The sequence below is a fragment of the Alexandromys fortis genome, unplaced genomic scaffold, assembly GCF_014885135.2.
Source record: "Alexandromys fortis isolate MF-2015 unplaced genomic scaffold, M_Fortis_MF-2015_v1.1 scaffold_99, whole genome shotgun sequence".
Taxonomy (NCBI): domain Eukaryota; kingdom Metazoa; phylum Chordata; class Mammalia; order Rodentia; family Cricetidae; genus Alexandromys; species Alexandromys fortis.
The window spans coordinates 2,646,693-2,672,517 of NW_026067982.1; the positions used below are offsets into that span (position 1 = coordinate 2,646,693).

At 38.5% G+C, this 25,825-nt stretch overlaps 1 protein-coding gene across 1 annotated transcript in view; it reads right to left on the reverse strand.

Annotated features, from left to right (window-relative positions):
• Pals1 (protein associated with LIN7 1, MAGUK p55 family member) overlaps positions 1–25,825 on the reverse strand; it is an 88,780-nt gene that overhangs the window by 38,224 nt on the left and 24,731 nt on the right. The window contains exons 2-4 of the mRNA XM_050158606.1: positions 9,713–9,795; positions 8,367–8,477; positions 6,796–7,315 (exon numbers count right to left, since the gene is read on the reverse strand). Coding sequence (XP_050014563.1) covers positions 6,796–7,162 — 367 coding nt within the window. The 5' untranslated portion in view covers positions 7,163–7,315; positions 8,367–8,477; positions 9,713–9,795. The remainder of the gene's footprint in view (positions 1–6,795; positions 7,316–8,366; positions 8,478–9,712; positions 9,796–25,825) is intronic.

Sequence of the window (25,825 nt, forward strand, 5' to 3'; positions counted from 1 at the left end):
CTGTGGGCCCTCTGCAAGTGCAGTAAGTGTTCTTAACCATTGAGCCATCTCTCCTGCTCCTGTTAAGCATTTAATAGGGCGCAAAAAAAAAAAAAAGAAGCAATTCTTTGCAAGACAGGAAAAAGTTAAAAATTACTATTACTTAATAATGTAGAATCAAATTTTAGGTATGTATAAAAAAGTTTGAATGATGTAGCACTGAATAATTTTAATAAAATTATGTTGAAAAAACAAAATTTATAGGAGTGTGTACATATTCCAAAGAATTCTTAAATCTTTACTGAAGCTCTAATTTTAGCAATTGCCTCAGAAGCTTTTCAAATGGTCTTGACACTTAAAATAAACCTATTTTCCATTAATTCATTTGCAGGAAGAAACAAATGACAATGGCGATATGGCCAATAAGGTGTGTTCAGAAGTACCTACAGCAGGCCAGGCAAACATTTGACAGCGAAAGTAACATCACAAGGAAGATAATGTAAAAAAGATTCATTGGCCCTGAAATTTTACAGTAGGACAAAATTGTAGCCTCATGATCGGTCCAAACATTGATCAAAAGATAGTTCATATCAGGAATGTGTGAGAGAGGCGTTCCTTTTATTTTATCCTTTACCTACCCTTACTTTCTTCACTTCTTTCTTGTCTTCACTTTAAGATATCTGATATAAATGAGAAGGTTTTAACCACAAAATTCAAGAGTTTCCTCTATCAAACTATCAAACAACTCACTCTGTGTGTCCCCCCCCCCATGTGTGTGTGTGTCCTTTCCTGCCTCCACTTCAAGGATGTATCAATTACACAGTCACATATGTAGCAGAAAGCAGTTTTCTGTAGCTTATTTCCATTATTCTGCCTATTTGTTTACAATTCTGGCCCCAAATTACATAACTGTTAATATAAAACAGAAGCAGAATCATAACCTAGAAACAGCTGAGAACTACTTGATTACATCTCCTTCTACTCTAATCTATACTTTTTTCAGAATTTATCTTACAAGACAGTTTGCTCTGATGATAAATGAGAACAAATCACTTTATTTGTAATAAGGCAAGGTTTTGAACGTATGTCAATATTAAGGAAATCTTAATAAATCAACTTATAACGGTATTATTTACTCGAAATTAAGCTTCCAAATCATTGTTTTCTAATTTTTGATAGAATTCTGACTGCTTTAAAAAATTTCAATTTATCCCTTCTAAGTATTTTCTGTATTAATCCTACTTTTAAACATTTATTACTATACATTACATAATTTACAAATACTTTCTCGTCACATTTTAAATTCCTATGGAATATTTTGTCTACTCACAGATAAATGAGGTATCGTGTGGGAACTGATGGTGTCTTCTCACAGAAATAAACCAGTTGCCCCATCTTCCCTCACTTGAAACAACACTGTTGTTTCTGGCTGTGAAGAAGGCTGAAGTCAACTCCTGTCATGTGTGTTTAATTAAAATACTGACAGGCAGACACTTAATTTTCAGGGAGTATTTCTGTTGTAGTCTGTTGTGTTAGGAGATTATTAGCAGAGAAAAATATTTGGCAAACACTATTACACTTCTTTAGAACTATTTTTTAGTTTCTACACAAAATTATGAGTTTTATTATGATTTATTAAATCTTCCAAGAAATAAATGACAATATACCTGGCAATATATTTCAATTTACTCTAAACAGCTTTACATTCAAAGGCCACAATGAATGTATTAATGAAAACCACAGCAGATTATAAATTGAAAAAAGAACAGTTGTCTTTCAACCTGTAGAAAAGTGAGTTATGGAATCCACAAGCAGGAAGAGGAATAAGTAGGGAATGTTGCTTAGTGGTGGGGGAAGGAAGAGGAGGCAAAAGTAGAGGAAGAGGATAAGGAAGAGAAACATGAGGACTGCAAACTTACTAGCAAGGTTAAGACAGAAGAATAACTTGAACACAAAAAATGTGAGACCAATTTGAGCAATATTGTGAGAAAAGAGGATATGAGAAATCAAAAAACAAATATAAAACTAGAAATTATTTTACCTTCTGTATGAAAATAAAACATTACGTTTTCCCTAAACTGATCTGGCTATAAACATGTGTAAACAGCCTGATTCTAAGTAATGTAATCTGAAAACACATTAAGACTTTAAACAAATAACAGATCAGTCTAGACTATACGAGGGAGAAACGTAAAGGGAGAGATGATGAGAAAGGAAGGGTAAGCAAGAAGAAATAGGAAATGAAGTGTTTCTATTCTAACAAACCCTCAGGTAGGGAGACATTAAAATTCTATCATATAAATATACTAAATACATACTTTTCTCACTGTAATGACATTTGCAGCAGACTTCCCTATCTCTGACCACACTTTTGGAATAAACCCTGAACAAACTCTGCCAGACCCTGACCAAGGTGATTCCCTTTGCACTAAGACTTGCTAAAATCCCCCACCCCATGATGAAACTCCAGTCCCTGTGCCCTCACCACCATTGCCTAACTCAGCCACCACTATCATCTGCATCCTGAAAGCTGAATCATGGTAGCCCCTGGTAGGAGGAACAAGGCAGAATTCAGGGCAAGATAAAATGGCCTTGTCTAGACAAACAATTCCAGCAGGTATAGGGACTGTATGGAGGTCCCTGAAGTTGCACCTAACTTCCCATTTCCAAAACCCTACATAAACTCCAAGTCCCCTTTCCTCTTGCAGAACACCATCTACACACATCTAGGTCTGTCCTTCCCTGCTTCAAACAGTCCTTTCTGCTGAGGTCAGACCGATTTCTTTCTGTCTTCTGTCTCTTTAAGGTGCCCCGGAAGTCTAACATACATTAGCTATGATTTTTTTTTAAAACAGAAGCATGAACATCTGAAATAGGCATTCTAAAAAAAATTACCAAAGAAGAGCCGGGCGGTGGTGGCGCACGCCTTTAATCCCAGCACTCAGGAGGCAGAGGCTGGCGGATCTCTGTGAGTTCGAGGCCAACCTGGTCTACGAGAGCTAGTTCCAGGACAGGCTCCAAAGCCACAGAGATACCATCTGGAAGGAAAATTACCAAAGAAAAGTAAATGAGATAGAATAGAAGCTGCTCTATATTGGAAATAAAAAGACTCATGGAGGAACAAATATAGGATAAATAAGATGTTTATGGGCAAATTAGGGTTAGCATGAGCCTTGGCCAGGGGCACAAAGTACAGGTTAGATACCACTCTCTATTTAAACCACTACTTGCTGCAGTCAGCTCCAGACCTGGCAAATTCAAATTTGACCCTCCTAAGTATTAGTTTGATGTCTTAAGCAAGTGTTATGTGACTGAGAGTCAATGTGTCTTTTGTCGTTCTGTTTAAGACCATGTCTTACCATGGCTGGTCTGGAACTCAGAATCTTCCCACATTAGTTTCCTGGTGGCTAGGATTACATGTGTGCACTAATACTGGTACTTCCTTCATCTCTGAAATAGAGATGACGAACCTTCGTAACATGATTATTAGAGGAATGGTGTCTGCTAAGGTACACAGGGCTCAACAGGCGTGGAAATGGCAGAATGATGACAATGACAAAAAAAAGGCATCCCCAAAAAACAGTAACCACAAGAAACAGCATCTGGCTTTAAAGAAAATACAAATTAATGTATAAAGCAATATTTCTCAGAATGACTTCTACTGACTTCTAACACAGCTGTTAAGTGTTGGTATGTGCAGGAATAAAATGCACAGATTAAATATTCTAAGTGTGGGAATATGCGGCTATCATCACTCATCAATCTCATTACATCTACACTGCCAGCTAATATTATAAAGGTTTAAGGAAATTCTTTAATGAGAAGGTTTTTAACCTAATATTCTCATGTTTTTTGGACGCAGAACTCTTTTGCATATAAATCAAATCCTAGGTCCAGGTTTTCAGCTTTTGTCTGGCAACAGAATTTAGAGATAATAAGTTGATCCCACATAAACAGTTCCTATCTGCCTTACTGACAGTCATATAAAATAGATTTTAAGATTTATTTCCATTATCATTTAACTTTGCTTCTAAGTAGTCTGACAAAAAAATTTGAGTTAATATAAAAGATGAAAATTTCAGGTCACCTGTGAAATGCTTTCTACATATAAAGCCTGGAGGACCTGATCATTTGTGCTGGTTGACTTTGTTAACTTGACATAGAACTAGACACATTTGGGAAGACAGACTTCTCAGTTGAGGAACTAATCAGACTGGCTCATGGGCATGTCTTGAATACTGACTGATGTGGGAGAGCGCAGACCATTGTGGGCAGTGCCACTCCTAGGCAGGTGGTCCTGGGCTGTATAAAAAAGTAAGTTGAGCAAGCCACATGGATCATGCCAATGAGTAGCTTTCCACCATGGTTCCTTCCCTCAATGATGAACTATAACTGGCACATGTAAGCCAAATAAATCCGCTTCTACCCCAGTCACGCTCAGTGGTTGTGTTTATCATAGCAACAAAAACCAAGTGAGGACAGCGAGCAGTAGCAGGAGTGCAGTACTGCCATGACAGACCGGACCACAGTAGTGGAGACTAGCCAGGAAAGGGAAGTCTGAGAGGCTCTCAAAGAGTTTATTTATTTTCAAATTAACAATCTGTGGTTTCTGGTTGCTCAGGTTGAAGAATCAGCAGTGATTTCTAAAAGACCAGCATAACTGAAGTGAAATGTTTGCTTCAATAGGACAACTGATACCAGTTAGCAGACTCTGAAAATCAGCTGTGATTAACAAGAGACAAGCAACACTGAGGTGAAATTTTTTGGCATATTTCCTCTGTACGAACACACTGAAGCTGTGGTTCCAGCTAAGACTGCATCTCAAGACTGCAGATGAAACTGGCAATGTGAAAGTCTCCCATATGGTAAGGGATTTTTAATGGCAACAAAATTTCAGGACTGAAGAGGTTAGGAAGACAGGCTGAGGCCTGGCACCCGGGCAGGATGGGAATCCCTGAGGGGACTTGAGAGACCATTGGTGAAGATGGAGCGTCCACTGAATATTGGAGACAGTACCGTTGGATAACCACCAAGGACAGTAGCATGAGTGGAGTCTAACCAACTTGAGCCTATGACACAAGCTATGCGTTTTCCCGGTGGCAGAGCTAAGAAGCTGAGCTGCCCAAGCCCTTTGATACTTAGAAGATCATAACTGAGTCCCAGACATGGGACTCTGAGCCATTTACACTACTGGTTGTGATATTGCTTTGACTGTTCAACGATCTTCCCCTTTTAAAATAAGAAAGTATATAACTTGTTTTTTTTTTTATTTTTTAAGGTTTATTTTTACTATTTGAGTCATGTGTACGGATGTGTACATGAATGTAAGTACTCAAAGAGGTCAGTGGTATGTGATCCCTTGGAGCTGGGGGTTATATGCAGTTGTAAGCCACCTGATGTGGATGCTGGGAATTGAACTCAGGAAGAGCAATATGTACTCATAGCAACTGAGCCATCTCTCTAGCCTTTTGTTTTGTTTTAGAGGAGCACACGGTTAAGAGATTTTTGGATTTTTAAGAATTTGGGTTTTTCAGGTGGTGATAGTGCACACCTTTAATCCCAGCAGTTGGGAAGTAGAGGCAGGCAGATCTCTGTAAGTTCAGGACCAACCTGGTCTACAAGAGCTAGTTCCAGGACAGGCTCCAAAGCTACAGAGAAACCCTGTCTCGAAGAAAAAAAGAAAAAAGAATTTGGCCTTTTAAATTGCAGGAATTTTTAAAAGACCATGGAACTTTTAAAAGTTAGATTGTCTCATACTGTGATATTAATATTAACACGATACATTAGGGACAAGAAAAGAACGGTTAAGGTTTAATAGTAATGCATTTGTATATCATGTTGGCAAAGGGCCAGTTGTGCTGGTTTTCATTAATTTGACATAAACCTAGACTTATCTGTGAAGAATCTAAGTTAAGGAACTGTTTCTATCACATTGGCCTGTAGGCATGGCTGATGGGAGGGGGCCCAGGCCACGGTGGGCAGTACCACCATATGGCATGTTTATAAGAATTGTAATACTCCCTTCAAATTTAAACGTTTGTTCTAGGAAGGAGGGGGAGGATCATGAGCCTCAGTAAGTAAACAAAAGGACACATGTCATGGAGAACAGGAACTTAGAATCTGATTCTTCAGGGGCCCTACCCAGCAGTGGGAAAGAAAGTAAATAATTGAGGGCAGAGGGGAGACTCTGGCCAGCTGAAAGGGTTGAAAAAGAAATTCAGACCATTAAGCTGTCTACCAGCTGCACAGAGAGAGTGAAGATTGCAGTTTTGGGCAGCGGCTACACACACTGAGGTAGCCTTCCTGGTGCTGAGCTGCTTTTACATTACCCTTACTCCTTGTAAGTAACCCATAGTCTTATCAGTACCCCCCCACCCCCGCAAATGCATTGGCTTAGCAATCTGGACATTGGTGGAACCTTTACTTTGGTCTGTCCTGGCTCCTTCTCTGGGATGAAGAGACATGTATTGTGTCTCCCCAGGAAAGGTCTGTAAAAGAACAGCCACCCCTGGCAGTCAGAAAAAGCAATCTGAGCAAGCAAGTCGCAGGCAAACCGGGAGGCAGCCCTGCCTTCCTCAATGACAGACTGGGGCATGCGAAGCACATCATTGTCTCCATAAGTTGTGCTGTGATGTTTATCATGGCGAAGGAAAGCAAACCAGAACAATATTTAAACCAGTGCTTTTGTTCTAAGTATAAAGAACTGATCTTAGTCTTGGCATTACTTATATTCTCTTAAATCTGGTCCATCCCATACATATTTTTGTTAGAGTATACATAAACCAAAGCAAAACGTACTGTGCTATTTTTACTTACCTAATATTTTCACAGCATAGTGAGGACTTTCTAAAACAATTCCTTCTTCTGTGTCAAAAATAGGGTTATCTATTCCAGTCTTTGGAGGAATTTGAGCTAGTTTCTTAAGTCTCATGGAAGAATTTAGATCAAGTTCTTGCTTTTTCCCCTCTTCCTCACGCCTACGCCTCATATCCTCCTGTTGCTGTCGGATACGCTCCAACTGTGCACTTCTTCGCACTGGCATCATCCTGGTGCCCAGATCTCCAGGGCAGTCAACAGCCATCTCTCGGTGCTTCTGATGTTCCTCTGGTGATGTAAGATCAAGATTTTTTATTCCGGTGGCTGATTCCTCTGTTACATGCCCATTCATATACGATGTTGTCATGGTTATCTATAAACATGCACCACTTTTTATATATCAATTTTTCCTATACAGCCAATTCTCTTAATTCTGTAGTATAAAATCCATGTTACGTCAAAGAAAAAAAACTTCTTATATCACATAATAATGCTATGAAAATGTATCCATGAGGGAAATCTAAGGGGAAAGATGGAGGGAAAAGTATAAGAATTACAATATAAAAACAAAATTTACATAGCCAATTTCCCATTTCTATACAATACAGAAAATATCTACTAAGTTCTTAATATAGTTTACAGTGCAGATTAAGACCATTCCCTTCATTTTACAGATAATGTTGAGAACATCAAGGTATTTCTTTAAAAAGTTGTCTCTCAAGAATATGAAGCATACTATTCAATTTACAGGTTAAGAAAAGTGATTCACTGTAACAGTTAACAGAGTGAGAAAGTAAAATGGTTTGGCTATTAACTTTGTAGAGAACAGGTGCTCTGGGGCTAAAGATACTTCAACAATCACTTTAAACATCTCAACCTTATGCTTAATTAAGGCACACAGGATTAGTTGGCTGTGTGAACAACTGACTACAACTTGGTGCATGGCACAGCCATGTTAATGGCTAACTTGAAATACAGAAAGTATTTTTAGGTTAAATTTTATAGGGGGTTTTGCAATGAAGATGATGCCCAAAAACAAGGTTTATCAGTGAAATTATCTAAGGACAAAACTACATAGTTAGAAAAGACTATGTAGAACGTTAGTCTTTATAACTGGTGAAATTTTATAAGGAAAATTAAGATTAACTTGTAAGGACTCATTTAAAGAAAACAGTAGTTTCTGTAGCATTAAAAACACAAAGACTTCCAGCAGAAGGAGCACACAGACAAGAGCACCGAGCTTTCACTTGGGCTCTACTGTATTTCCCAGCTTGGCTCCTGCTGAACCACAGCGTCACTTAGGAAATTTACTCACAGAACTTTTTTAGCTTTAAAAAAGATAATGTATACAAATTACAAAATAAATATATGTACTATTAGTATTAATTTGATTCTAACTTAAGAGTCCTCCAAAATAAATTAAATAGAAAACATTTTATTCAATGTCACTAGCTTTTCATCAAGTCATTTAGGCATAAATATACAGGCTGTTTATGTGTGCAGACCCACACATTAAATTTAATTAGCTTTTTCTGCACAGGCTTTAAAAATATTTACAATACTGAGCCTACCTCCTCCTTGAGTTGAGCATCACTTCAGTAAATATGCTTAGAGTACAATGCTGACTGAGTAAAATCCAGGTTTTTAGACAGTATTCCTAGTACCAGTCAGTCTTCTTCCAGCTGCCGTTACAGTGAGAAAGGAGAAAAGACAAACTGCTTAACACAGATGAACACAGGCTCTAGGAGAGCCACTAAGGCCAACCACCCGGAAAACAGATACAAATTACATGAGCCGCTAAAACTGAATTTTTATAATGACAGGTTATCCTCCAAATTTTAAGTCTCTTATTTATAAGCACATGATCTATATAGAAGCACCATATTTACCATTAGTTCCAAGAAAATTAGAGCTACTGGATTTATATTAGGTGAGCCTTAAGCTTTCTGTGTTCATTATAAAAGATATAAATTAAACTGGAGGCAGCTTATTTAATGTTTTCATTATAAGTAATCAGAACTTTGCATAGGAGTTACTATAGTGTTATGGTTAATTTTAATTTTAAAAATACATATTTCCAAAAATAAAGTCTTAATTTTTAAATTTGTAATTATGGATCTAGTCTTTATTCTCAGATTTCTACAACTATCATTAATCCACTTAACATTTTATTTTGGTTATCTCTCCTAACCGTTCAGCTTAGAGCAAGAAAAAAATTAAATGCTTATTTTTCTCTGGTTCTCCTCAGCAGATCCCAAATGTATTAAAGAACAGGCTATGTCTTATTTTTACATCTCTAGGACCTAACATCACAAAGGTGACAAAGGAAATGTCTAAGAAATATCTGTTAAACTAAACTTAGAGTATCATTAAGTGTGAAGAGGATGCAGACATTTAAACCAGAGGGACAAGAAACAAGGAAAATAGAGGACACAGTTCTTTGTGCTGCATTTTGAAGCACAACCATCCATGGGAGGCTGGGAGGAGGCGGAAACTTTTTTTTCTTATTCTCAATAAAAAAAAAAAAAAAAAAGTAGGACCTGTTGTAGATAAATGGAACTCACATGACCAAATGATAGAGAGGGAGGAAACCTAAACTCAATACCAAGAAACAACCATTTGTACCAAGGCTGGGAAACAAAGCAGGTTATCAGGAAAACTTATATATAAATTTTCTTATATAATCTTAAATTTTCGGTCGAGAGAGAGATGGGAAAGAAAGACTTCACATACGTTCACTACCCACCTAGAGTCTTACCCCTCCCCGCTCCATCTTTCCTTCTCCTTTTAGCATGTAAAGTCTCGTTTTAAGTGATCAGCATTCCTCTGACATTTTAGGAGGCTGGACTCTGTTTCCATAGAAACAGCTTTGTCAGCTAATACAGGACTTAGGCCAAAAATAGTGAAAAGAACTTACATTATGCAAACCGGTAAACCTTGTCTTCTATCCTTATTTCTTCACTCTGTTCTTTCCCCAAAATTCAGGTTAGCTTTCTTATTCTGCAAAACAGAAAAAGAAAATAAGTAACTAAGCGCAGAAGTATGAAACTAACCAAGTGTTACAGTGTTTTGTGGGGAGTGAAACAAGGAGTAGTTAAGCATGGTAACAGCTGAATTTGCAGATGCTTAGGATTTTTTTTTTTTTGCAAAGTCATAGTTTTACACACACACACACACCCCACCACCACTGTCATCCCAGTCACCAACAGATACCAATTAAAACCAATGTTGTCATATATTAGCATAATGTAAAATGCTGAGCCTGGTGGTAAAGGTCTGTAAGGCCAGTGTGTGCGGAGTACTAAGACAAGGGGATCCTTGGAGCTCATTGGCCAGCCAATAATGAGCCAAATTAATGGGCTCCAGATTCAGTGAAAAGACACTGTTTAAAAAAAAGAAGGGGAGGGGGATGAAGAGAGATTAAGGAACACAATACCCACACAAGTACATATATACAACACACACACACACACACACACACCACAAAGCTGGTTATAAACACCCACATACTGAACAATTCCATTTATTGTCTAGAACTGATAAGATTATAAGACAGAAAGTAAACAAGTTGCTTAGGATTTAGATGGGAAGGTGGGTAAGAGAATTGTAACTGAGATGTATAGGTTTCTTCAAGGAATGATAAAAATCATCAGGGGTGGTGGTCATTGGTAAGTATTTTTCCTTTGCCATTGCTCTGCAATAATCCAAACCAAACCAGATCAGACCGAAAGAGTCCTGTCCGTGGTCATGTGTCATCCCCCCCCCCCCCCAAAACAGGTAGAGTGGAACAGAGAACTGAAAGACCAGGGAAAGCCGGGAGTGTTCATTCTCTGGGGGGAGTTTAAATAGCCTGTGGGAGTGGTCTTGACCTTCCCTGGGGAAGGATCACCGTTTGGCGGGCTTTCTTGGAGGTGCAGTCTGGACTGCAACCATTCCCAGGAGAAGGGGCTTAGAATGGAGTTTTCGGCCCAACATTTTAAGATGAATGCCAGGGGAGTGGGGTGAAGGCCCCAACCAAACATTTGAGACACTCTGTATAAAGAGGTGTTAGGGTGCTACTTCTAACCAAACTGTCATGTTAACGAATTATACGTGTGAAATGGGTGAACTGTTGGCATGTGAATGACATAAAATAGCACAATGAAATAACATTAAAAACACTGTAATGGAGTATCTTGGTTGCATACCTGACACACCTGGAAAGGGGGAGCCTCAGATGAGGAACTGAGTCAATAGGACTGGACTCAGGGCGTGCCAGTGGGGACATTTGTTCAATTGCTAACGATGTGGGAGGGCCCAGGGCAGTTCTACCTTTGGGCAGTTGGGCTTGGGCTTTATAAGGAAGGTGTAAATCTGTGTAAAACTGAAAAAGCAAACTAGCAAGCAGTGTTCCTCTTAAGTTCAGTTCCTGCCTCTGGGTTCTTGCCTCATTGATGGGCTGTAAAGTACAAGATAAAATGAACCTTTGCTTCCCCTAAAGCTGACTTTTGTTTTTGGTCACTGTTTAATCACAGCAACAGAAACCAAACTAAAGCAATATAAACACTAAAATTAAAAAGACTAGCTATAATAAGCATTGAAGGAAGGTGTGGAGAAACTGAGACTCTTTACTTGATAGTTCATGGGATTCAGTTCTCTCCTTCTACCATGGGGTGCCAAGGATGGAACTCAGATTTATAGGGCTAGGCAGCAAGCACCTTTACCTGCAGAGCCTTCTCTCCAGACCTGTATAAACTATTTTTAAAATTCTAAACTGAACACTTAAAATCAAATTTTAATGTAAGTTTTGCATATTCATCAATTTTAAAGAAAAAAAACCTGATTGTACATTTAAAATGACATCTTCTAGAGCTGGGGATACAACCCAGTCTGGAATTCTTACTAAGTATACATGAGACCCTGTGTTCAAATGGAAGCCTACTCCCACATACACACGCTAAATAAATAGATAGATAGATAAATAAATAGGGGATGCATTGTTATGTGTAAATTATGCCTCAAAGGAATGAGTGTGTGTGACTGTGTGTGTGTGTGTGTGTGTGTGTGTGTGTGTGAGAGAGAGAGAGAGAGAGAGAGAGAGAGAGAGAGAGAGAGAGAGAGAGAGAGACAGACTCCTGTAGCTCAGGCTGGCCCAACTCACTAGTAGTAGTTGATGACCTTAAACCCCTGATCTCATCTCTAACCTCTCAAGTTTATAGGTTTATAGGTGTGTGCCAAACGCTGGGCAGAAACAGCTTTTTAAAAGACCACTTCAAATTCCAAAAACAAGACTATATTCACATCATATAAAGACCCTATTAACTTTCTGAGGCGTAGCTCAATATGGTAGATCAAGTATTTATCAAGCACAAGCCCTGGATCCACTCCTAAACATACGACTCAACTTACTCAACAAATATTTAACTTGATACCTAACTTTCAGTTTCACAAATTTCTAATGAACAATAAATAAATGACCCCCTAAATCACAGAAGGAACTAGCTGCACCCAAAACAAAGTAAATACAAGCTAAAATTAAAATACAATTGGGTTAGTCATACAAGTTATCAACTCAGAAATTATTACTCAATTAAAAAAAAAGGGCACAACTTTAAACAAAAATAAATCCAATATTCAGGTGGGAAAAAGTCCTTTTTTTGTTTGCTTTGAGACAGGGTTAAATGTAGTGGAGCTGGCCTAGACTCCGACACGTGACTGAGGCAGACTTGCCACTCCTGATCCTACTCCCTTATCCTAAGTGCGGGAACTACAGGCTTGCATTACTATTCCTGGCTGGAAAACTAGTTTATACATTTCAGAGTTAAAGGAACTGTTCGTGTTGTTGTTTTAGAGATCTATATTTTTATTATGTTTAATGATGTGGTTTGTATCTTTTTTGGGTATGTGCAAGCTTGTGCTAGTTTCTTAAGGCCAGAGGCATCAGATCCCTGGAGCTGGAGTTAGAGGCAGCTGTGAGCCACCTGATATGGCATTGGGAAGAGGAATACAAGCTCAACCACTGGGCCCTCTCCAACACAGGAAGCTTTTGGAAAGAAATACTTTTAAACATCTGAAGTAAGCTGAATTCAATTAGCTCAACGGCACACTATTATAATAAAAGGCCAAGTACGAATAAAATGTGTTTCCTTTTTAGTAGAATACGCTGGCAAGTCTTGCAAGGTCATTTTTAAAATCCAACAGTTTAGGTTTCAGATAAGAGTACCTTTATTGTCATCCACATAATTGCATTTCAAAGGAGTTATTGCTATTTGCATATTGTTAAAACTATACTAGACACACAATGCCAGGTGAGCTTATAAGGAGTGGAAGCAAAATTCCATAAAAAATATTTAGCTGGGCACCATGGTGCATGTTCTAACTCTAGTGCTTGGAATACGACACAAGAGGATCAAGAGCCACCCCCCCCCAAAAAAAAAAGTGCTGGGCACCGAGGCTCATGCCTGTAAACTCTGAGAGTTAAGGCAAGAGGATCCCTGAGTCAGACCAGCCTGGACTACGTGAGAATTATCAGTGAGCCTCAGCAACAAATTGAGACTCAGTCTCAAAAAAAAAAAAAAACCCAACAACAAAAAAGTTCAAAGTAAAAATCCAATAAAGATCTCAAAGAGGCCCAAGGGTAACATACATCTTAAAGCCATAAAAATCTTCAGCCTTTGAGGACAGAAAACACTCAGTTGGATAGGAATAAGATGAAGTAATCAGTTGAGAAGATCTATTTATCTTCTGATATAAACTTTCAAGGATCTAGCAGTTTTTACATTCCTGGACGAAATTATATATAAAATCATCTGAACGCAAAGACGTAAGCTTACAAGTTTCTTCTTTCCTCCTATGATTCTGAGTCATATGACTGCCTTGACATAGAAATAAAATACAGTAGATACAAGTAGATAGGAAAAATACCACTATGTTTATAATTTACAAAAATCAAACCAAAAATGGGTTAAAGACCTAAACATTAAGATCAGGAACTCAAAGTTATTAGAATTAAACACAGGTTGAAAGGCGGGGATTATACACTTAGTCACAGGTTTTTGTTTTTGTTTTTTTGAGGGACTCATCTAAAAGCACAGGCAACAAAAACAAAAACTATCAAGCTACAACGGTGGGTACAGCAAAGGAAACAACGGTCAGCGGGCCCCTCCCGATGGAGACACCATCTGCACACCACACATCAAGAGAGGAGAGTATCCAAAATGGGTAAGGAGCCTAATTCTACACCAAGAAAAATGCAAGAAAACACACCTAAGGGCTAGAGATGATGCAACGGGCAAAGTGCTTAGCAGGGAAGCATGAGGACTGGTTCAAATCCTCAGCACCAGGCTGGAGAAATGGCTCAGTGGTTAAGAGCACTGATTGCTCTTCCAGGTTCAATTCCCAGCATCCACATGGCAACTTACAACTATCTGAAAATCCAGTTCCAGGGGATCTGACACCTTCACACCAATGCACATAAAATAAAAAGTAAATAAATCATTAAAAAAAAATCCTCAGCACCCACACAAAGGCCAGGCACTGCTTCACAGGGCTGTGTTCCAGCTCGGGTGGGTGGGGTAGGGCGCAGAGACAGGGGTTCAATGGCCAGTCAGTGACAGATCCTACTTCAAACAAAACGGGGAAGGGGGTAACACCTCATATCACATCAGCAGACACCTCACATCAGCCCACACACATGCAAATGTGTACACACACACATGCATTATATACACACTTTTAATTAAAAAGAGATGAACAGAAAAGAGAAAATGGAACACACACACAATACCATTCTGCCGTGGGACAATGGTCTTTTACTGTCACTTGTATTGTTTTAATAAAACGCTGATTGGCCAGTAGCCAGGCAGGAAGTGGGGAGGGGGGGCGATGAGAACAGGAGAATTCTGGGAAGAGGAAAGGCTGAGCCTACAGTCATCAGCCAGACACAGAGAAAGCAAGATGAGAATGCTTTCACTGTAGAAGTTACCAAGTCAGATGGCTAACACAGACAAGAATTATGAGTTAATGTAAGTTATAAGAGTTAAGAAGAAGCCTGAGTTAATAGGCCAACCAGTTTATATAATGTAGACCTCTGTGTGTTTCTTTGGGACAGAATGGCTGTGGGACCAGGCAGGATAGAAACTACTGTCAACACCATTCATCTTTTAAAAACAAACTTTAGCCATTTTTATAAATACAGTATCAAACAGTATGCCAAGTGACATGAGCTGTGCACTAAAGACAAACACTCCAAGTCCTCACCTAGATGCAAATTAATAAAGACAGACATTTAGGAAGAAGCAAAGAATAGGTGGCAGTTAGAGAGGGAAGAGGACAGGAGGAGGGGAATTACAGGAGACCAGGAGGACATATACCAGACAGCACAGTGAATACAGTGAACAGTAAAGGATTGTGCATTTCAAAATTGCTAAGATAATACATTGTAAATGCTTTCACTACAGACCCTTCAACGTTGTGATAGTGGATGATCCCATGCCAACAAACGGGGCAGAGGGAAGGTTTCAGTATTTGAGATGACGTATTTAGCTTGATCAGTCCATTCTGTACTCATTAATCAGAGTGGTTACTTTGTGCCCTCAAAGTAAATGCAATTATAAACTATAAATTTAATAATTTAAAGTAAACAGTAGTGTTTAAAAAATTCATTCTCATGGAACTGTTATCAGAGAACTGAAAGAACATATGGCAGATAAGAACAGCGGCACAGTTCAGCTTCTCAGAGACTGGGAACGGAAACAGTCAGAAGCCAGCTATGCAGTGAGGCGGAGGACAGAAGGAATGCCCTGCATGGACTTCAAAGGGGCGCCCGAGGTCCAGGGCTTCAGCAGAGCTCTGCTTTGTTAGCTCAGCCCTGGAAATAAATCAAGTTTATCTGCTCTGAGTAAACCTGAGTTTGATGCTACTTGGTATCAGCCACAAGGAAACTGAAAGTCATTCCAGCCCACTCTGATGCTGACCACTCCTACTGACCCAGTAGTGGGCCACACACAGAAAAATGGAATGTGTCTTAGCCTTTTCCAGGGAGCTTATGGTCAAAACACAGAAAGAAGTATAGACTGGCAGAGGCAGAACAGGCACTTCTGCCTGCATAATCATTTAAGCAGAGGCATTTTTTGTTGTTGTTGTTAAAACCTGCCTCTCATTCCCTTTTAGTATTTACTAATAGGTACATAAGTTCATAATTTCACTACTTATGTATGTATATATACACACACCATTATATATACATGCTCATTGCACTGGGTTTTGCTGTTACTTTTCTAATAGTAAAATCTTTTATCTGGTCCTTTTTCCTACACATATTTACTATACACACGTTTATTATTCTGGGTTTTGTTGTCACTTTTTCTCTTCTCTTAATTCTTTTGTCCAGCCCATCTTTCATTCCCCTTTCTAAAATTCCAACCTTCTTTCTCCTGCTTTCTCCCTTTCCACATTTTGAATATTCAACTTTCTTTTCATTTTTCATTTTCTTCTGTTAATTGTTGCTTTCCTTTTTACATCTTTAAAGTTTTTAGTTTTTATTATGCCCACCCAATTCCTGGTGTTGTTAGAGCTGTAGATGCTATGGCTGGTTCTTGAATTTTACTTTATTTCTGTACCGTGTTCATTGCTATTCATTGGAGCTGGGTTCAAGCACAATACTTGCATATACTATATAAACGCTGTTACTGAACTATACCCATTGCTCAGGTAAGAAACAGCAACAAGGCTGTTCTGTACACTACCTATGTTTGCTCAAAAGTCAGTGAAAACTTAGGAAAAAAGAATAGGAGAGATAAAACCTCCATCTTGGGCTGGGGCAATGACTTAGTAGATAAGAAAGAGTACCTGTTACACAAGCATACAGACCTGACTTCAGATCTCAGACACCTACATAAAAGCTACAGATGGCTGCATGTGCCTGTAGCTCTAGTGATGGGGAGCATGGAGGAGGTTCCCTGTGACAGAAAAACAACCAAGTTCAGTGAAAAACTCATCCCAAAGGAATAAGGGAGAGTTATAGAACACAGGACATCTGATGTTCTCCTCCGGTCTCCACACATCTGCAGTGGACACCCGCACACACACAAAACAAATGCATGGTAGTGACTAGGTTCAAAACAGGCATAACTGGAGCTGCCTAAAGATAACATACATAATTTTCTACTTTGTTTGCACAAACAAGATAATTTCATTGTGGAAAACAAGACTTGCAGTAATTTCCTGCCATCATTCCTCAGCTTAAGTATCAAATTAGAATATCGCTGGATATTATTGTTAGTATATTTTTAAAACTGCTGTTTGGGGGCTGGAAAAACCGCTGATAGATGGCTGTGTATTACAAGAACTGACTACTCCTGCAGAGGATACAGGGTCTATTTCCAGCACCCCTATCCAGCTCAACTCTAGTCACAGGGGAACAGATGCCTCTTCTGACTTCTATAGGCACTGCATGCATGGAGTGTCCAGAAACACATGCAAGTGAAACACACACACAGAAATAAAACAAAAATAAAGGTTAAAATACAAACAAAATACAACTTGCTGTTTGAATTGCTAACTTAGCTTCAAAAGAAATCGAGTGCTAACTCAGTTGTTAAGAGCACAAACTTCTCTTTCAGGGGACTAAGCTCAGTTCCTAGCACCTACATCAGGCAGCCCAGAACCACCTGTAACTACAGATCCAACGGATCTGACGTCCTCCCCGGCACTCACAGGCACTAGCACACATTATATTCAAATAAAATAATGAATTAATTCTGATTTGAGATTAGGATATAATTTCCAGTTTGTAAAATGGCTCTAAATATACTTCTACCACATTGTACACTAAAGATTTTGCCAAAAGACTTTAAAACCTATAAAAGAAGCAGGACATAAAAATCAGTATACAAAATCCAACAGATTTCTTACATATATATATAAGGACATTGTCAAGAAAGAAATGAGGAAAAGAAACCCAGTTACACTAGTAGTAGCAGTAAAATACCTAGGCATAAACTCAAGGATTTAAAAGAGCTAAACAATGAAATATGTAAAAAATAAGAAACTAAAGACTCTAGAAGATGAAAAAAACATCCCATGTTCATAGACTGGCAGAATTAATGCTCTTTAAATAGTCACCTGCTCCCACAACAGCTAACCAAAAATATAATTTAAAATATTAAAACAAAAATCATTTTATGAATTAATATATGATAATACATTTAAAAATTATTACCAGATATCATATCAGCTCTTCCAAAGCACTTTTGGATGCCAGTTCTTAAAAATCTTTAAACTTTTAAATAGGTGTTGTCTCCATATATGTATCACCTGCACACAGTATCCATGGAAACCAGAAGAGGGCATTAGATTCCCTGGAACTGGAGTTATAGGCAGTTGTTAGCTGCCACATGGGTGCTGGGTATCAAACACAGGTCCTCTGGAAGAGCAGCTAGTACTCCCAAGCGCCAACCATCTCTTCAGTCCTAATCAGTGATTATTCTGACTCCCAATACCCACTACTATGAGGAAATTTAAAGATTATTTATTTATTTATTTATTTAGTATGCAGTTAGCCAGAAGAGGGCACCAGACGTGGTTGTGGGAATTGAACTCAGGACCTTTGGAAGAACAGGCAATGCTCTTAACTGCTGAGCCATTTCTCTAGCCCCTATAGTTACAATTTTGACTGCAAGAAAGCTATTAGTTGGGCATGGCTGTGCATGCCTCTATTTCCAGTGCTCAGAGACAGAAGCAGATGAGTCTCTGTGAGTTCCAGACCAGCCTGGAATACATAGTGAGACACTGTCTCAAAACAAACAAGCAAACAGGCTATTCAGGCAAGAATGTTTAATATGCTCAGGCCAGTGCCTCACAACACAAAAATTATCTAATTCAAAATGCTAAAGTTGAAGAACTCGGAGTTAAACGCTGGAATATTACCTAAAATTTCCTAATACAAAATCAAAATTGAGGCATTTACACAGCAAATAGAATTCAATAAATTTCTCATACATTAAAAAGTATGTTAAAATGGCCACGTTTCCTAGCTAAACACTAAGTGGAATACTTTTACTTATGATGTTCCAAAGCATTTTTAAAGAATTATAGGTTTTCAAATACCTATAAATGCTGAGAGTGATTGAAAAAATCCTCACATATTTAAATCATTATTTTCTAAAATGTTCAAGAAAGGACTTCTATAGTTGCTTTTTCAGCACAGGAGATTGGTTTATATACTGACAGTCTCTACATATTTAAAGCTCTTCAGGTAATAGAAACAGTTGCCTGCACTGGGACCAGTAATAAATCAAATTACAAAACTGTTACAGCAAATTCAAGATGCCACTCATCAAAGAAAATTGCCATCCTTTGTGTGTCATATTAGAGCACACTCAGATCTTCCTGGTCCATCAGCTGAAGGGGATGCTTTAGCTGATAAACTTACTCAATTGGTCCCTTTATCTCAGGTTGAATTTGCTCAGCAATCACATGCTTTACATCAACAAAACAGTAAAAGTTGAAGAAAACTATTTGGATTAACAGGATTGCGCATCAGACTATGAAGCAATGTGATATATGCTCACAGTATTTACCTGTATCTCATCAGGGAGTAAATCCCCGAGGCCTGCTTCCTAATCATTTATAACAAATGGATGTTACTCATATTGCAGAATTTGGCAACTTAAGAATATATGCATGTGACAACTGATACATATTCAGGTTTCTTAATGGCCTCTACACACACTGGAGAAACATGTGATAACTCATTGCTTAAAACGTTTTTCATATATGGGAATGCCAAAAACTATAAAGATGAATAATGGATCCGATATGTTAGTAAAGCATTTCAGCAAATTTGTCCCCAATCGAATATCAAGCATAAAACAGGCATTCCTCTTAACCCTCAAGGACAAGGAATTGTGGAGCCTGCCCATGGCTCCTTGAAAACATTTTTATAAAAATAAAAATGGTGGAATTATACCCTCAGTCTCCACATAAGCCCTTAAAATCATGCCCTTTTCACTCTATTTTTCTTAAATATGGATACCAGTGAAAAATATGACACAGAAAGATTCTGGCATGATGGCACCAGAGCAACCTTCACTAAAGCAAAATGGAAAGACCCTTGCACAGGATTATGGGAAGGACCTGACCCTGTTTTAAAATGGGGTCAAGAATAGGTCTGTGTATTTTTCACAGGAGAATGAGGTACGATGGCTTCTGAAATGTCTGGCCCAGTGTGTGCAGCAGAGCAACGCCAACCCTGATGATATAATGGCCACTGGTGCCCCCACAGGGAAGTCGGAGTGAGACTGCTGAACCTGCGTTCCTGACCCTCCTATGTCATCATGCTGCAGTCTGAGAAAGGAAGGAAGACCGTGGTGATGGCTGGTGAGTCCCAGCTTCCTGGTGGACCTACTGCACAAACTTCCAGACATTAGTGAGTCCCTATTACTTTGGAGATGGCCCAAGAACACTGACTGAATATGCGGTAGTTTATCCATACTATATACCTTGGGACACAGAATTCATTTTTGCCAGTATAGTGTTCAATTTAGTTGTTGAAATAAAGGACCTGAGAACTGAGACCTCAGAAATTTTCCCTCTGGGGGAAAGAGACTTGTTAAAGCAATGGCACACTATACTGGAGGCAAAGAGTGACTGAAGCCTCTCTTCAGAGATGAAGAGGAGTGGCATAAAAGTTTTTGCTGCTACTCAGAGACTGGCACAGTCCGAACTATCTTTGAAAGTTAAAAGCAGCAATGCAATTGAGCTATAGGAGAGGAAAACACTCATAGCTCATCCATCACAGAAACTTCTTGTCTTTTGATTAGAATGGATTTAAAACAATTCTGATTTGATAAATTGTGTTTATTGTTAATTTTCATACTAGAATTATGGTATTGACTTAACAATAATACTTAATAATAATATTTAATAGCTTTTTGACTTTTTCTTTTCTTTCTTTTTTTCCCCTCTTTTAAGAATGAATGTTATGTAACCCACACTGGCCTGAAGTCTGAAATTCTCCTGCATTGGGGAGGTGGTAAGAATATAGGAAGCAGGAGTGCTGGAGTTTAAAGGCAGGATCTCATTAAGTAGCCAGGCTGCCCTATACCTGTGCCTCTGTGGTGGGGTCTTAGGTCACTATCTTCTTACAATTTTACTACTAAAACATAGCCTTGAATTATTTGAATGAAGCTAAAAATTAGATCGTCCTTCATTACATTCTTTGCAAATTTGGTTATCATTCTATTATAGCAGTACCATGCAACATAAAGAAGTGGGAGCAGGGGAACAGTGCACAGACACAGTTCATTCTTCTTTTTCCTCAGGTGCTAAGGATTAGATCCAAAGCCTTGTGCATATGAGGCAAGTGCCACCAAGTCCCCGCAATTACTTTTTTTCTAAACCTGATAATTAGGGTCCTCATATGTCATATATATTAAAATTTAAAAAAGCATTTTATTTTAATCAGTAGAAAATACTCTGTTCACATCAAGCACAAAATTAAAGGCTTTTGGGGCTATCTCAGACCTCACACCCAGGGTAGAAATTAGTTCAGAGCCAAACAAGTTATGTGCTTGGTTACTTGAACTGCCCCATTATCACCTTCAACTCCTACATAATAAAAGAGTAAATGTATCCAAAAAGTGTTTTTGAAAGAAATACAAGAAGGAACGGTATTTTATGCCATTTTCAAGCTGGCTACAAATCTATTTTTTAGCATTTAGCTAAAAATGACCCATAATAAGGCTTTTATGTATATGGCAACCAATCAAGATATATAAGCCTTAAAGAATAAGAACAACCTAGAACACAGTCAGTGTAAGAGACAAGATAAAGCCAATTATTCTTGAATACTAAGTTAAACTGCTAAAATTTTTTTCTGGAAGCACCAAGAGACTATTGGTAGCCAAGAAAAAAATAAAATGACTCTTTAGGAAACTGCAGCTATTCTGTAACCATAGCTGAGTAGAGGTAAATGTAAGGAGAGTAGCCAATAATATTCAATACTTCACACATGGGAGCGTAAAGGAGCAGAGGGGAAAAAGGGTAACTTAAAAGAATGGCTATTACAAAGGATGCTTTGACAGGATTTTGAGATGGGGAGTCAAATATAATTCTAAAATACTTAGTATAATAATTGGGCGTGGGAGAACTATATAGAACTTTAAAATATGGCCATTCCCCTTCCCTTAAACTTGAGGAAGAGAAGGGATGGCTTAGATTCAGAAAGATGACAAATTCTACTACTACTTCTTCTTCTTTCTTTCTTTTTTTCGAGACAGGGTTTTCCTGTAGCTTTGGTGCCTGTCCCGGAACTAGGAACTAGCTCTTCTAGACCAGGCTGGCCTTGAACTCACAGAGATCCGCCTGCCTCTGCCTCACCACCGCCCGCCCGCTGACAAATTCTACTTTTAAAGTATCACTCACATTCCTTTACTGCCAGTACCAGCCTGATAATAAATTTAATAAATAAATAAATTCAAAGAGTTAATTTCTAGTGTCTATATCAAAAACTTCATAGCAAACAAGCTATATGATACAGTCATTACAGGGTACGAGAACCTCCCTCCATTGGTGCTATTCCCACAAAGTACTTCTTAGCATCAGGCTAGCTGAGCCTGGTATCCTGGTTGGCAGCCAAGATTTTTCATGAATAGGCTGGTGCTTAGGGGCCAGAAATGTTCTGTGATGAAGACATGGAATTTACTATGGATCTTCAAGAGCACTTGAGGAGTCCCTTCCTTCAATCTCATTGTCACCATGACTGCCAAGGTGTTAAAAGAATGTCATTAAATGGCCTCTCACCTGCAAACTTCCCAGTACTGACCTCATTTGTCCAATACCCTCAAATTTTGGATAGTGCCTCCTGCCCCTCCCCCCATTTTTATTTGGAGGGACTTTATTCTATATCTTATTGCTGCCCAAACCAAATGGACTGAAGGCCAGGGCTGGTTAGATAGCTTCCTCTACCTATCCCACTCTGTGTGTTTACTAAAATAAAAACAAACAAGAAAACGAAAAACGAAAAAGTACGAGTTTTAGCACACTGTTAATTGTTGGCTAAGGCACTGGAACAGACTTGTAACTTACATTCACATCTTATATTTGGATTGCTAAAACTTTTATTATTATTAGTGTGGGGGGTACATACCACACCCAGTGGGGGTCAGAAAACAACTCTGTGGAGTTGGTTCTTTCCTTTCACCTTACAGGGGTTCCAGAAAAGTATTCAGATTGCCAGGTTTGTGCAACAAGTGACTACTGAGCTACCTGGCTAGCCCACAATGCTTTCTTTAGCGCACTGCAAGTACAGTTCTTCGTCTTATCTCCACAAATGACCTAAAATGTAGGCAAATCAGAAACCCCCGCTTCCCAAATATACAGGCACGGAATAGTCAAACCACAGTGCTGTTGGTACCTGTCATACATACTACATGCTTCTTCGAAAAGTCTCATAATTACACTACTCTGCAGCCCTTAAAATATGGTCAGAGAAAATGAACATATTCCCTCAAATGACTGCTTCATGCTTTGTTAATGTATCACAATTTTATTTCAGCACCTAACTGTACTAACATTTACTGCTCAGGTCCCTAAAGCTGAGCCGAGGCAGTCCTTCAGAGAAATGTTAGGAATGTGATCCCCTATTATCCACAAAAAACCAAACCATGCTACCAACAGTCCCAGGTTCCAAGTGATCTTACATTAAAAAAAAAAATTACTCTTTCCAATCATGCTCCAATTTCAGCATGCTTTGCCAAGGTGAACCACTTGTCTTAACCAAACTTTTCAATAATAAAATATTAAATCATAGCTCTAAAAATGCATAAAAATGTAGCACACCAGCCTGTTTGATAAACTAGCTATCCTCCTGTGGTAAAATTTAAGTAGCTGTAATATTCCTAAATACAACTAGTTATATCATTTTAAGTCCATGACATTTGACACACATCCCAGCTCCTTTCTTCCCATGCTACTCCACTGTCTTCTGCATGGCTTTTCTGAGCTCCCTAATTCAACCTCAGTCTGGCTTTTTGCGGATCATCCCTCATGGTGATGCCGGATTAGCTTTCCTGAAAGAATCCCTATTACCATGACAGTGCTCCTTTAGAAGTTTTCGCTGCCTCTTTCCCTTTAAAAGCTACTGTTTACTGAGGGTTAACTATGCAACAGTCACTCACTGGGCTTAGTACGTGGCATGCATGATCTAATTTAAACCTCGCAGCAGGCTCCTTACTGAATGATGTGCCTTACTTTACAAGGTACAAAATCTGTGCCTAAAGTCTGTTGATTCCAGGGCACTTTACCAATTATCCTGCAGGACACCTTAGAAATTCCTCAGCCTGACACTTTTATTACCTCTTTTGACTTATTCTTTCCCTACTTTATTTCTCCCTCCCTAGATCCGGAATCAAACTAATATTTCATACCATGTAAACCTTATAACTTCCCACTTCCACATCACCAACATATTGTTTCTTACACCCACACAAACAATTACTGTTTTTCAATCTGTTAAATTTTCCTCTCCATTGAGCGTCTTAGAAATATTCCCTAGACTAACCTGGTTCTCTTCCAACTCTTCCCCTCTGAGGCACCATGCATTTTCTACCTCGAAATCAGAACACTTATTGTCACATTAAACCAAGCAGATTTCAAGCTCTGTCATGGAGTTAATGTCTAATTTGTATCTGATAAGCTCATACGATGTGTGATACAATAGTCCTCTCAGGCAAGTATAGAACTCCAGGCTGTTTGCCAGTCTCTGTGAACAAGAGTGAACCGTAGTGAAAACCAGAGGAAGGAAAACTTTTAGACTTTCGTGCTGTGTTATAATTGTTTTATCTTACTATTATTGTTAATTTTTTACTGTCCCTAATTTATGAACTGAACTTTACTATAAGCATGTTTACATATAACAAAAACATCTTAGTATTTACAGAGCTTGGTACTATATTCAACTTCTTCAGGCGTCACTAGCACATGTTCCATAAGAATAAGAATATATATGCTGTGCTACATATCAATAATTAATCTTCTGAATGAGTATCTTTGGCTTGACAGAACTACTTTTATTTGAGAGGGAGACAGCCTTACTATGAAGGTCCTCATTCATAATTTTACATATAAGTAAATCAACATGGCCTGCCAGCAAACGGTAAGATGGCCTTTAAACCTAAAATTCATTTTAAGGACAGACTACTGTTTATCAAAGTCACGCCTATGGGGTTAAGTTATGACCATTCTTCTTCCACTGAATATATAGTTTCCTTTGAAGTAATGAGGAGTTAAACTAATAAGAAAATGGTTATTTTTTAGTATGTCTCCCAAGGACACTGTTTCTAAGACTAGAACTATATATTCTGGTAGAATGAAGATAGAAATGCCAGGTCATAGAGCCTTAAGGTCTAAAAATATTAACAAAATACAAATATTTCCAAAGTGATAGGAATTAGAATAACATCTAACAGACTGTTAAGTATTCATAAGAGTAACTTTACTCTATTCCCCACACCCCCTTTTAAAAGGCAGCCCATTATTTTTACTTGCATTCACATTGAATTAAAGTAAAAACTATAGCAAACAGAAAGAGTTTATGCATAGAATTAAAGTATAGCTAAGGGTATAGCCAATAGTAGCATTCATGACTACCATACACAGGCCTCAGTTCCCAGCAAAGAGTGTATATACTTTATATAAACATAGAACACAAACAGGATGCCATTTATGATAATGATAAAAGTTAAAAGCAGGGCTGTAGAGATGGCTCAGTGGTTAAGAGCATTGCCTGCTCTTCTAAAGGTCCTGAGTTCAATTCCCGGCAACCACATGGTGGCTCACAACCATCTGTAATGAAGTCTGGTGCCCTCTTCTGGCCTGAAGACATACACACAGACAGAATATTGTATACATAATAAATATATATTTAAAAAAGTTAAAAGCAATCAAACCAATTTTTAATAAAGAGGAAAACAATATGAACTTTGTTCTTGTTGTTGTTCCAGACAGGCTCTCTGTAACTCTGGTTGTCCTAGAACTTGCAATATAGACC